This window comes from Micromesistius poutassou, assembly GCF_964030765.1.
Source record: "Micromesistius poutassou genome assembly, chromosome: 10".
Classification (NCBI taxonomy): Eukaryota; Metazoa; Chordata; class Actinopteri; order Gadiformes; family Gadidae; genus Micromesistius; species Micromesistius poutassou.
The window spans coordinates 9,759,503-9,774,245 of NC_140280.1; the positions used below are offsets into that span (position 1 = coordinate 9,759,503).

The window sequence follows — 14,743 nt, forward strand, 5'->3', positions numbered from 1 at the left end:
TTTTACTCCTTGCCAAGAAAAGCATGCCTTGATATGAACAGCTTTACAAAATTATTAACAAAAGACATGTATTTGAAGAATCAAGATATGAACCACAGGACATGACATTTTGATAGACCTATTGATCTGTGCCAGTGGGTCAGACTCCAGACAATGGCTATGGAGAGGTGCTGGTGATCTATAAAGGACCTAACAGGCAAGAGGAGCACCTGATCTATAAAGAGTTTTAATAGGAGATGACAGTATAAACTGAATGTTCTTAAGCAGTCACTCTAAAGTGCTCTTTAACAACCTCATTCATATATGACCTCAAAGCTATTAACAAGATAATGCAGCATCAATCCCATCTAGTCGCTCCATCAGCAGCTGTGTGTGTGTGTGTGTGTGTGTGTGTGTGTGTGTGTGTGTGTGTGTGTGTGTGTGTGTGTGTGTGTGTGTGTGTGTGTGTGTGTGTGTGTGTGTGTATATATATATTAAAATGTACATTGTTATTATGCAATAAATATTAAGGACAATGCACTTATATTTGAAAATTGAACTACTCATTTGGGAACTAACTATGTGCATACTGTTGCACGGTTTCATTCCTCGCCTGTTAACCTATTGGTCAACCAGGTGCTTTTATTGAGCGCATTGCGATGATCATTTGTGTAACTCCCAGCCACTCACAATAGGTAGCCAGTCACAGTTTGTATTTATTTAGTGTTGTGTCAGTCAACTTGTCATCTACTGGCCTTACGGAGGGCTGGCATTTAATACAGCACTGGAGTGATAGGCCAATTGCACACATGGTCAAACTTCCAAATTGCATAACACAAACATTACAGTGTGCCATGATTCTTTGTGTGCATGTTTGTATGCAAAAAGACAGAAAAATAACAACCCCCCCCCCCCACCCTGAAAAAATAACCCAGCAACAGAGCAAACACCAAGTTCAGTCCTGTCTCAAGGATAACTGACAGAAATGCATACTTACACACACACTGCCTCTCTCCCTCACACACGCATAAAGACATCTGCTGCCGCAGGGGCAGGAAAAGTGGTGTGAATTGACAGCCAGAGTGGATGTAATCAAAAGACGTCAAATGAATCCTGCACTCTGTTGGCCAGGGAGGCAGCAAAAGTAACTAAGTGTATGCGTGCGTGCGTGCGTGCACGTACAATCCCTATTTATTGATGTCATTCTGACTCTCCTCTGCAAAAAATAAAAACAGAGACACATGGGACAGAACGAACAGTCTGAGACAGAAGAAGAGTCAAAAGATGCAATCTACATTTAAGGGAAGTGAGGGGGGTTACCCCCCTTACAAGAAATTAATTTGGGGCATAAAGGGCATTTTGCTTCCTCCTTATCTTTGTCAGACTCCTGACTGAAATGAAGCTAAGCCTTTGACTGCTCTGCATGTTAAGCCATCCCATCGAGCAACCAATTAACCAGATTAAGACACCAAGCGAACAAGGGTGTGAGCGAATTCAATTCCTTGTCGTTTAGTTGAACGGCAATTGGCAGGCAATTCTTGTGAATTCAATACATTTACTAGGCGACCAATTATTTGCTTTAAATGACAAGACTCATCTCAAGACCCGCTAGAATCTATAGCAGTATCGATAAGCTCAGACCCGATTGATTTTAGGGTTTGGAGAACTCCAAACCCTAAAACTGTAAGAACGAGGTCCTTACAGAACTGGCTCTGGATCCCCGTCCCTACTGCCGGGCTCCTCTCAGAAGCAGCAGCTCTGACCACAGAGTCACCGCGCCACCCAAAACATGTGACCAACGTACAGCGGGAGGGGCCACGTGTACGACATGAGCCAGCTGCGCGGCCTCCACCTAACGGCTGGCTTACCTCCGCCTGCGCTGTAGTCAGAGGTTACAATCATGGTTGATGTGCTGATTAAAAGCCTTGCCTGAGCCCAGAGCAGCCAAAATGACCACGGGTGCTTCAATGAGAAAGCGGATGAGACCCAGTGACTCGCCCACAGGAGCGGTGTCACGATCCGACAAGGACATGTACAAAAACAGACGGACCAAAAAAAAAAAAAACAGACAATCGTGTGTTTTTGCAGCTTCCCACCGGGTCTATAGTAAACTCAACAACCTCACATGTTCAAATGAATGTGCATAAGCATGCACAGCATCAAACATATTCAATTAGTTCATTCCAAATGTATTATGTGTACACAGATGTCTGTTCTGTCGGCGCTCTCGGCGTTGCCAGTGTTACTACGTACTATTCCTACATTCCTATACCTGTATCGCTGTCCTTACCCACCTTGCCACTGCACTGGGTTAAAACCAGTCAAACTCTGACCTGGGTTAACGACGTCTCTTGAAGCACATCATATAAGAGCGGTTTTGCTTGACGTTCGAAAGCAGAACCCAGAAGTTTTTAGGAGTAAAAATGCGTTGCACTTCCGTCTGCACCCAAACCAACCCAGCCCACCCCTGAGATAGTATCTAAGGTTTTTACAGTGTGTTGGTTATAAAGTGTATAACGCTAAATGAAGTGATGTGTTCTCTTTTTAGTGTAATTAATGAAGCTTTCTTTCCTTGAATCGTTTGTGTACCATATTGCCACGGGTGTTGAAAAGATATATATTAAAAAAAAAGAATAATTTCATTTCCTGTTGTTTTTCACACACCCTGATTATAGCGTTGTCGTGGATGCCTGTGTCAATGCCGGTGTGATGCCCGGTGTTGAACACTGTGTGATATACCATCGTGTTGGAGCATATGCAGCATTGAGTTTGATTATTAATACTTTAATATACGTCAAATCACAAAATGTTGGTAGCTTAAGTAATTGCGGAATGCTGGGAGACAAAGGGGACATTCATGATAAATATGCGATTAATAAACTTTTTTTTTTCCTTTTTGGCAATCTTTTTTTCCTACAATAGCGCATTTGTCGTTTTTTGGGGTGAATAGTGCTGCTTTATAGCCCTGCCTTACAATTTCATCAAAACTTTGCACAATGCTCAAACCAACATATAGATTAAAGATATATATTGTTATCTCCAACTATGAAAGCATGTGTCTTCAGAAAAGCTCAGCTATTACAGAATCTGACTAAGGCAGATTATAAGGAAAAGACGATCAGTTGATTAAGAGTTCTCAGAAGGCCCCACATGATTACATACATCTTATTCACTCTCTTAGAACATGATCAATACAAAGTATAACTCTAATGCAGATCTAAATCATATAATACAGGACCAATCTAAAAAAAATGTAGGTCCCATTAGTGCCTTGGACTCCAAATCAACGTAAAATAGGGTCCGGGTTGAAACATACTTAAGTTTTATTTTTTACTGCTTTCTTTTATAATTGTGCCGTTACAATAAAATGAAAAGTTCTCAGAGCACATAAACACAAACAGGGAGGCTGTGTACGTCCAACTTACTGTCAGTGGTGTCAGAGTCATTACTGCTGGTCGAGTATTTCCTCTTCTTCCTTTCGCTCTCCATCTGTGGAAGAAGAAACGGAATATTTACTGCACAGAAAAAGAGGTTTATTGAAGTCTGTTTGAAGGGAACCCACATTACCAGTCAAATGGGTTCATAAGGCCCTTCATCAGTCATCTTTTTTAAATGGGCAGCATTATGGACCTACATCAAGGAGCCTGTGAACCCAAAACCGTTTTTATAAATTGATGTGCTAATATGGCTTACATCATCTTCAACATGGTAATCAATGTTGTCATGGTTACTAAAAATAAGGCTGTAAGTCTCTGCCACAGTTTGTGTATGTTCCTCTCTGCTCTGAATGCAATTGGCACTCTTTTGTGACGTCAAATGACTTTTTAGTACATTATTTGACGTCACCACAAAGGGACACAAGCGGCGAGGTGTGTGTGTGTGTGTGTGTGTGTGTGTGTGTGTGTGTGTGTGTGTGTGTGTGTGTGTGTGTGTGTGTGTGTGTGTGTGTGTGTGTGTGTGTGTGTGTGTGTGTGCGTGCGTGCGTAGAGCTCTGTCTGGGCAGCGGTTCATTTTGATGTCCGCATCCGAGAGAGGGTTAGGCTTTCTGGACTCTTCTAGCAGGACACCACAGTGTGTGAAGTGTTACATATAGATCGCTCATTCCTACTCACATAAACAATGATGGTACTTAAAAAAGTATGAAAGTTGCCGTGGGTTGTAACCATGGGGATAACATGCCCCCTCCTTCCTAGAACTCTCAGCCCAAACACTTTCTTTTTTAAATCTGTGTTCAAATTCCAGCTCAAACAGGGGGTTCACTTACACTTTAACCCAAGGTATGAATCATCTTACCCCCATCCCTTTATCAAGCAAGGGGAACAACTTTCTATTGAAATTATTGTCTTTCCTTTATTTGTTGATGGAACAAGCATCTACGTTGTACAGCAGCATTCATCAAAAGTTATACATTGTGTTTGGAAAAGTGAAAAGATGAGAGATTTGTCATAATATGAGAGTTTGTTGACAATCCTACTAATCCTAAAGAAAGAATGAAAGAAAGAGTAAAAGGAACGAAGAAAGAAAGAAAGTCCTCAGTGAGTCAGAGTGAAGAAATGAGGACAGCCTCTTGGACAGGGAGTCCGTCCTGCAGCAGGAGAGCCCGCTAGACTCTGGCCAAGTGCTACTAGACCAGAGCACGACGCGGGGTTGTGGCCTTGGGCGTGCGGAGCAGAGATTTATGGGTCCATAAAAAGGGGGCTATTCCCTCTAATGCTCGGCTCTTCCTGTTCCCCCAGAACCCGTCTGCCTCATGTGCACACACTCTCCACACTGACATTTTCTGAGAGAACACAACTCTCTCCACCCCCCCCCCATCTCCACCCTTCCTCTGCTCTATTCATTTACCACTCTCTGGAGACCATCTGTCTCCATCTCTCTCTCGATGCGTCCATCTTTCAGTCCTTCTATTTCTGGTCCCACCTTCCTCAATAACTCTTACCTCTCCATCTTTCTGGCTCTCAATTTTCTTTATTATGCCTTCTCACGCTCCCTCACACTACATTCATCTTGCCGTTTCGGTGCCCTCCTTCTCTCTCCCGTTTCATATTTAACTAATTTCCCCCCCAACACATCCCTCGCTGCGACTGGATATCCTATACTGTTGTCATGTGCTGTTTACATGTTTAATGCTCGGGTTCTCTTTTACACCTAGCCACCGTTCCCTCTTCTCTTGACTAGCATGCTTTATGTATTCCAGCTGTTGTAGTACAACCCTACAACCCTACCTCATGGTCCCTAGCGCAGCCCAATAAATTCATATCTAAACTGCCAACCCCCCCCCCCCTCTAAGCCAAGACCCCCAACCCTAAACCAAGACCAGGACCCCTAGACCAGGACCCCTAAACCAAGACCCACACCCCTAATCCAAGACCCCCACCCCTACTCCAAGAGCCCCCCCCCAACCCTAAACCTAGACCCCCACCCCTAAACCCCTCAATATTTTATTGTGCAATCTTACAGCTTCTAAAACTGCATCAGAGTTGTCTGTTCTGGTCATCGCCATTTCTGTTGATCCGTCTCTGATGGCTTTGAGCTTGACGACTACAAAAGATACACAAAAAGTACCATTTAAAAACTAAATATGGAGAATTTTGATGATTCAAGTTTTGGTCTGCAGTTAAGCCTATGTGCCGTTTCTTGTCCATTTGACCTGTCCCAGTGCCGTTCTTAGATTTTACGCTCAATGCACCCATGAAATGATTCTAGTTCGTACTTCCTCTCTTCACAGACAATCAGAGACATGAGGAGTTTGTAAAAGTATGTAGTATTGACTTATTCCGGTCTAAATCAAGACAGAAATTAAATCAAGAGAAAATAAAAGAGATGGAACGGATGAGGATATAAAGATTAATGGGAAAGATAAAGAGTGTGTGTGTGTGTGTGTGTGTGTGTGTGTGTGTGTGTGTGTGTGTGTGTATTCATCAAAGGAATGAGAGTTATACTTTGAAAGATGAAATAGAACATGCAAGATTAGCCCACACGGGTTTAAAAGGTTTAAAAGGTGGTATATTAAGGTATAATGGTGTGTTTGCAAATTTAAAAAATTAAGTGAGTGAGTGAGACAGAAATAAGGAGATGAAGTGTTTCACAGCAGTGCTTGTTGAACCAACATGGACGCATACAAGGCTAACAGCGGTCATGGCATGTGACACTCTAGCTACGCCTCCAGAGATAGATGATAGTGACCTCGGGTCTTCTTCATGCATGGATCTCATTAACTGCACAGTCATGAAAAGCAGCCATGGCTGAAAATGGTTATTACAGTAATTCAAACAGTGACCTGTATTTTAGTGAGATCACTCACCAAAACCTTCAATGTATTAAACCATTTAGTACAGGAACAGCAGAAATATTCTTATTTTCGTGAAGATTTTCTCACGGGTCAGGTTTTATGCAGGGACTAGACATTAGACCAGCACTATTTGCATTTGAAGTGCTGTGAACTCACTGAGGAGCCATAGGTCAGTCAGTTTGATTCAGAGGCCCTGCATATAAATTGCCTAATAACAGCCCATCGCTGAGGTTTATGTGTTTGTATTTGTTTACCTGCGTGCGGTGTGAGTTGATCTCTGTAGAAGGTGTGCTTGGGGCGTGCGTGTGTCACAAAAGCCTTGGAATCATCAGGTAGTCGCACTTCATCTCGATCCACCGTCCCTCTTCATGTATTCTCTCTTTCAATCTCACTATCCATCTCTCTCTAACCAACTCGTCTTCAACCGTCTAGCTCGCTCCCTTGCTCTCTCACACTCTCAACTTCGATTAATCTGCCTTGATTATCATCCATCTATCTCCGTTATCTTCCCACCCGCGTTCCCCTCATCCTGGTCTCTCTCCCCAACACACGTCACCATATTTCACACTCCATTTACCAATTCACCTTCCCCCTGCCTCCGCTTGATGCTTCAAATGCTTTGTTTTTATTTTGCACTTGGAATGCACCTGGTCCGTGACATATCATCTACTTCCCACCATCAGATAATGCATGGCTCTGGATGTTCTGCTGAGGAGGCTGAAACAAGTTAGCACTTTTAACATCATAAAACTGATTAAAAGGTTGATTGCATTGAATCTTTGTGTCTGAGATTCCATCTTATTAAAATGCCTATTTTATCGCATGATCAGCAAAGATCTAGTCATGTATCTTTTTCCAGTGCTAAACTTTGGAAGAATAGTCATTCTATTCAAAAGTCAAAGTCATTCTACCATTAAAGATAGTATAGACTTTTAGTTTTAGTTTAGTTCATCTAAACAATTAACTCATTTAGAATAAATGTCTTGTCAAAATGTTAGCTTTAATTAAAGCAGGATGTTGCTGATGATCGTTTTCTGACCAATAATGTGACGGCATTATCCAATAATATTGGGGCTGAACCAATATATATTCAGATATCTGTAATAACCATTATATGAATTCAGCAGGTTGGTATTCCAAAATTATTCACGTTTTGAATTGCTTCCAGTGGCACTTTTCCATGTAATCAGTGGTAGGAAATACTCCAGATTCTCCAGAACTCAATAATGTAGATCCATTATGAATAAGACCGAAGGATGGCGGACTGCTTGATTTAGAAACCAAGATAGAGAATAACGGAACAAGGCCCTGTTAACTTCATTACCATACAGGGGAGTCCACTTTTCTAATGTGTATTGCCTTCACTGCACATAAAATGAGCCTGCTTCTAAACATACATGCTAATAATAATCCAAAGTGCTTTAATTAAAGGTCAATGTTGGAGCAATAATAGGCCCTAAGTAGAGCATAATAATCACTGTGGTGTTTTATAATAGCTGCGTAGACTTGGCCCTGAAAATATAATTGCAGAAGTACGAGTTTGCAAAACCACCCAGTGATAAAACCAAAGGAGATAGTGCAGAAGCAATAACACAAAGTTTATGCGAACATGAATATGCAGGCGCCAATTATTAAAAGTCCATATCTGCAAATGACAACGCAGAATATCATCCCCAAAACAGTTTGTCAACACGTTGAAATGTATGACTAATGCAACAAAGTGTTCAGTGCAACAGCATCTCAGTAAGTCTGACAGCAGTCATCTGGACATCAGTGGAGAATAACCCTATGTGATCTCATTTCTAAATGACAACGATTCTGCTGTATTTTCATTAGGGCCATCAGCTGCATCAAAACAAGAGAGAGCGAGTGAGACAGTGGCGAATTACTGTCAGACAGCGTGAGAGAAAGGTTGCATAACGTAGGACAAATAAAAATGACAAATTAATCCAGAAGAAAACCCACTGTTGATGGAAGTGATAACAAGACTCCACCCAGGCCGACAAAAGGTATGCATTCTGTGGTGTGGAAGCGTGTTGGATTCAGACAATACCATGGAAGTCCAACTACATTGCGAGCAGTGTTTTGCTATAGTAGCACCGCAGGGTAACAGCCATTTCCATTGAGGGTGTTTGTTTGTTGGGATTTCTTCCCATGTCAAAAAAATAATAACAAATCATGGCGCTGAATGGGATTGTACACGAACAAGGAGATTTATGTCCTGTGAAAAAGTGCCATACATTCTAATCGCACCAATGTCGATTGAGGAATGACGGCTCTAGCCTGCGAATAAATCTGTTTAACCAAAAACAACTATGTATCTTTGTCATATTCACCATGGTCACTCTACACGTTGCAGGACGTGGTGAAGGTAACAGCCTATTTACATTTAATAAACACAGTCCCCCTTTTGCATCCACAGTGGTAACTAAATTCATCGAGCTATCATTATCGCTATCTGATATAGGTATTGATCATTCATCTCGATAGCAGTCTGCACAAGAAGCCAAGGTTTACCTGAGGAAAACGGCAGAGTGCCTATCATTACGAGGACACCACAGACATGCTCCTTCAACAGAGTGAGGGAGAATAAACGCTGTGATTACCAGGCTACCTGTGATTACTAGGCTACCTTGCATTATGTTATCCAAAGCATCTGGCTGGGTAGGGGTAGAGGGTGACGTCGGACGTCATGCGGAGGGCAAACAGCGGCTTATCACAGGTACCCTCACAATCACAGTGCAGAAAATAGATCAAACGTGTGTTTGTAGACAAATCTTTGGAAAGTAATTAAAAATGTATTCACCTCACGTGAACCCTAGGATACTATAACGTAATGGAAGCGGCTAACGGAGGGAGGGCAAATGCTAACCCAGTAGCCCCCCTTCTGGACGCACAATGAGGAATTTGGAATGAAAGGCCTAGTCTGAATCTGGGTAAGACAGGCAGGGTAATGCTAACTTTATAGTAGTATTACATTTTTAGATATTTTATATAGTTATCTCAGCTTACCCCTCTAACTACTAGTACCTCCTACATGTTGGAACGTTACAAAAATGGGCTGGCCAGTAAGGCAGAGATTGTATTTGGCGGCTTCATATGGTGAATCACCCTGGAGCATAGGGCATGGCCATCCGTGTCCTGATCACCCGTCTCCACTAGAAAACGCATCGCAGTGAATGACGGATGAACAAAAACAAAACAAGATGATGTAACCAGCGCGGTGAGCAGACAGTGCTAGTGCTTTCTGCAAACCCTGTTTGCTTAAAAACAGCAGAAATGTCTGGAGGATGATAAGAAGAAACCTCTTTACACAACGTGGCCAGTGATCAGAACATTCTCCACAGAATGAGGTGATTTCTCCACAGAATTCCCTATAAAGCACGTAGTGAAGGATCTAATCATTTACAGCAGATATGAACATCAGAGTAGACGATTCAGATTCAGCATGCGATTTCTTTTAAAGGTTCTTATTTTCTGTATTATTCACTAAACAAGCAATAAATCATTCTATAGTATGACCAACACAACATTGGAAGCAGTCAACATATAAACTGCTCTTTCCTTTAAGCCAGGCCTATGTGTTGTGATTTATTGATGCACGATTTGATATATCATCTTTATCTTAACTATTACTATAACCATAATACAAATCTTACTGATCTCCAGTCAATAACAGTTGAAAAAAATAGGGGTTTTGTTTTGTTAGTTTTTTCCGCCGCTTTCACGATTTACATATCGCGTTGTATTACATTGCGATGTTGGTTTGATTTTCATTAATCGCTCAGCCCTACATTGGACAGATAGTTACACTCATTTGTCAAATTCATAGACTGAAATAATACAGAAATGTCATCTTCCTTGTTTAAAAAACTGTAAATACATTGTTGAGCCATAATGTTGAAGGTCCACGAATAAATATCAGCCAAACAGAAATTATAACAGACTTAAAACAATACAGGACATTCATTTCTGTTGACAGGAAAAAGATTGGGAAGAATTGGGCTGCAGTGTCAAGAAAAGAGAAAAAATATTATTTATTAATTGTTTTGCCCTGGGAGCACAGCAGAAAATACCACGATATGAAGAAAAAGGGTTGTTGTCTAGACTATGTGCTGCAACGAAAAAATCAATAGGCCTACTTTATTAAATCAGCAGCCTTCAACTCCACACACACACACACACACACACACACACACACACACACACACACACACACACACACACACACACACACACACACACACACACACACACACACACACACACACACACACACACACACACACACACCTGAGTGATGGGAACCTATGGGGCTCTAAGGGGAAGTGGTGAGTCATCTGTGCCAGTGTTCCCATAAGGCCGCCCCCACCCCCGGACACCTCTGGGAGCAGCTAAAATGGAAATCAAGTGCTCTGTGTGACGCTGCAGCCAGACCCAGGCATCTCTTTGAATGCTCTCTGTAAACATGGGGAGGAGGAGCTCACCAAATGATACTGTAAGGCCATGCAAAACATAACCGGGGTCGTCAAGACACAGAAACACATAGCCAAGAGAGGCTATTGTCTCTCCAATTAAAGATACGGTCCCATCCCTGTGGTGCGTCAGGCTGAATGATTGCAGTAGACCTAGATTATGTGTCTATATCTATCCATCTGTCTGAAATGAATTCACATCTTTTCCTGCTCAAAGGCGAGACGGGACACAGAGAATCCCTGGCATTTTGGAACTTAATTGATACTGTACGGTCCTTGGGTTTTTACAGTTTAAAACTGAAAGTTTAATGAAAACAAAAGGTTGTATTTTGTTTTATGAACTTTAAAAAAAAGGTAAAATATGTTTTCCACATTGATTTATCGAAAAACGACTGCGTAGACCTGCGTAGACCTAGGTGAAATATTTTGTTGTGTTGTGAACTTATTATCTGTCAGGCTCCAATGAATGCTTTTCCGGGTGTGTCGTTGATAAGAAAATGACAGTTTGCCATGTTTGCTACACGCGGGTGTGATACACTGCCTCAGGTAACACATCCAAGTGATCCAACATGGCATAGGCATCACAAAGGAAATAAATAAATGGAAAGAAACACCTTCTATTCAAGCTACAATTACATCAAAAAAAAGTACAAATAAACTACCTGTGGCCCAGAAAAATCAAATGCATAAGGTTTTTGACATTGAATCTGCAGCATTTTTTGGTGGTTGAGGACTGGATCAGAGCAATTAAACACAGGCTGTGTTTTAGTACAAACGTGTTAACCACGCTGTAAGGCTCTACAAAAGCCCAAATTGAGACGGACCTTAGCATTGCCGAATGAAAAGCCTTGAGAAGAGATGTGTTGACGTCAAGAGCGAGAGGGAGTTTATATTGTGTATCACGATCACTGCTCATCACATGAAAGACCAGTGGGGAAAATAACACCCAGTGCTTCAAACTCACCCAATGTATGACGCTTTAACAGAGGAGAATCAAGCAGAGGTGCTGAGGGAAGCAGTGGAGGAATGGCAGTTGTGTAGGCCAAACGTCACCATCCCATGGGGACAGCTATTGCCAGGAACACATTGCATGCACTAAGGAGGCTGGTTTGTCACCACAGATAGTGATCATCCCATACAATAAATCTGGCCCCACAGAAGGGGCTGGGCGTGAACCAGATGTCCTGTCTCTCGGGGAAAAGTGAGGAAGGTGCCGATGGTACGTTTGGCACAACTGTAGCAGATATCCTGAAGGCAAACAAGAGACGCTTCATCTCCCACCTCACAAGTTAATTCCGGATGAGCCCACAAGGAGGAACTCAAGTTATGACATGCTGGAGCACTACCTGCCACAGCAAACTGCTGTGTACTCAGCACTTACAAAGAAGACAAAAAAGATTACCAAGGACATAATCACCCTGACTGAGCACAATGTAACTGTGACAGCAGATATGATCCAGGTACTCCTGCTTCTAAAGATTCTCCCAACCGGGCTGAGCACTGAATAGTAACCAATATTGTCAGTAATTCTTCCTCTAAAAACACATAATACAGACATCTATGAAGTGCAAAAGAGCTAGATTGTGAAGGACGTCCAAACCGGCTATAGCAACCAAACTGGATGAGGTGTTCTGACCCTTTAACAGTTCCTGGATGAGAGCAGTACCCTAGACCCCAGGTTCAAGTATCTGCCCCCTCTTGAATGAAACCTCAAGATGTTTTGACAGCCAGCAGATTGGCTGTCACAAGGATCTCCCACATAAATATTAGATCAATGCATTTGTTTCTGCATGTTTCCCTTTCTTATGACAAATGTACTTATTGTAATTTGCTTTGGATAAAACAGTCTGCTAAATTCCCTAAATGTTAATGTAAATGTAATTAGATTTCAATAAAAATATATTAAAAATATATTTTATTCAAAATGTTTAAACATTTAATCAAACGACTGTATTTTTCGAAAATGAAGTTGTATGTAAGGCTTGTATCCAGGTTTTAAGAACCAAAACTGTCGCTGCGGCTTATTTTCCAGAGCAGCTTATTGGTAAGCCAAACAAAACAAACACAAAAATAATAGTTTTCAGTGATTTGCTATCGAGTGATAAAACATGAAGTTCCTAATGCAGTCTTGATGTGGAGCCTGTATGCTCATTATCATTAGAGGTTTGCGAATAACAGATACCTCTTAAAGAAACATTTGTGTCACTTCATAACTGACTAAACAACAAGAAAGACTGTTTTTCACAATGTGCGCTCAATCCATGAACAATAATTCAAAGCCTCTGCGTCTAAATGAGTTGCTTAAAAAAGAAAATATGCCTGGTTTTCTAAATCTGTAAAGAAAAAGTTCAGGGTTTTACTAAAGCTTGAATCTGCATCATCGGCTCCAATTAGTCACGGACGCTCAGTCAACCATCAGTGGACCAGCACTGCGGCGTGGTCACTGACCAAAGGAACATTCAACTATTTCAACTATGTTGTTACGGTTTCACACCAGCATTGGGCGGAACATGATAGTATTTGGATTGTGTGCAAAGCACATTTTAGAACAAATTACAATGCAGTGGGGAATTGCAAACTCATTATGCATCAATTTTGATATAGTTGCATTTAGAGTTGGCTGGATTTTCATCTAACCACAAAGTCCAATTTAAAAAAGTGGCCACAGGTCTGAAAAGTGCTATATAAAACGCAGTTCATTGGAGATTTCTGCCATCAACATCTCGTGTACATCAGCAGAGTGGTCACAGCCAAAGCTTGTTGAAGATTATTTAGAAAGAATTTGAATAGAATTTGCTTCTGGATTCAAATTTTAAAGATGATGGGTATGGAGAGCTTTCGGCTTGTGACTGACTTCTTCATTGATCTTACTTGACAATATGACCGCGGCACATAATGAGCAAAGCATTGACAGTGTCAGGGTGAGTCCACAAGGTTTTTGCAATGTGTGGTAATGGTCTCCGTCAGTTCTTACACACTAGCAACCCTTTCACACTGTAAGGCGGACGTTCTCCGGACTATACCTAGAGGGGCTACTGTATGAACGCAAATGTCCAACCCGGCCCTCCAGAGTTTACCCGGCCCCTAGTGTAAAGTCAGAATCGGAGAGCATGTCTGTGTACTATACGTGTGGCACAAAGGATTGTGTACTCGCAGAGCCATTTTGCTGACGTCAACGGCTGTGTCTTATAACACCCCTTCGACGTTGACTATGTACAAAGTCAGGGCATCTTACCATAGTAAAGAGTCGACATTGACCTTCACTTCTAACCTTGTTTTAATTCCACTTTAAAGAGCAACAAAGAAATCACTGAACCATTGGGACGACACCAAACATTTGTGACCCCACCACTAGGCCATGTTTGTTTGCCAAGCCACCTTATCCGGCACCTTTTTGAACAGAAATCATCATTTAAAAAGCTGTGCTTCAACGGATCTGGGGCTGGTGCCATGTTTGGCAAGTCTTAACCAAGCCAAGTACACATTATGATAACTTATATACCATTACTCATCCAATAGGATAAGATCGGATAAGATGAGGAGGTAAAGAAGCGATGACAAAAGAGTCAGTAGGCTAAAGGACGGCACCAGAAAACTATGCAGTAACTAAGAAGTGCACACGTGCACACACAAAGGAGGCAGGGCAATCACAATTTCCTTATCACCTTGCTTGTTCCAGGACATTAACAGAATATTTATTGATGCTGCCACAACCCTACTACTGCTGCATTGTGGGAAGAAGAGAGCGAGGGAAACAAGAGACATAATAAATAACCCTTACTACTACATTAAAGGAGGGAGAGAGAGGGAAGAGGCTCAGAAAAGAGGGATTAATAACAAGAAAAGATGAGGCTGCGGTCCAATTGTTTTTTTTCCTAACCAAGCCATTTTTTTGCTGGTCCCTAGAAATCTGCTGACAAACTGAGAGATTGAAGCCCAGCCAAAAAACCTGCAGAGAAGAGGAGAGGGGGAGAAGGAGGAAAGAGGTGAGAGAGGG

At 41.8% G+C, this 14,743-nt stretch overlaps 1 protein-coding gene across 2 annotated transcripts in view; it reads right to left on the reverse strand.

Moving 5' to 3' along the window:
- The window catches only part of jade2 (jade family PHD finger 2), a 128,042-nt gene that overhangs the window by 108,964 nt on the left and 4,335 nt on the right, over window positions 1-14,743 (reverse strand). For both annotated transcript variants that reach the window (XM_084474620.1, XM_084474619.1), the window contains exon 2: window positions 3,405-3,468. In XM_084474620.1, the coding sequence (XP_084330746.1) occupies window positions 3,405-3,468 (64 nt within the window). The remainder of the gene's footprint in view (window positions 1-3,404; window positions 3,469-14,743) is intronic.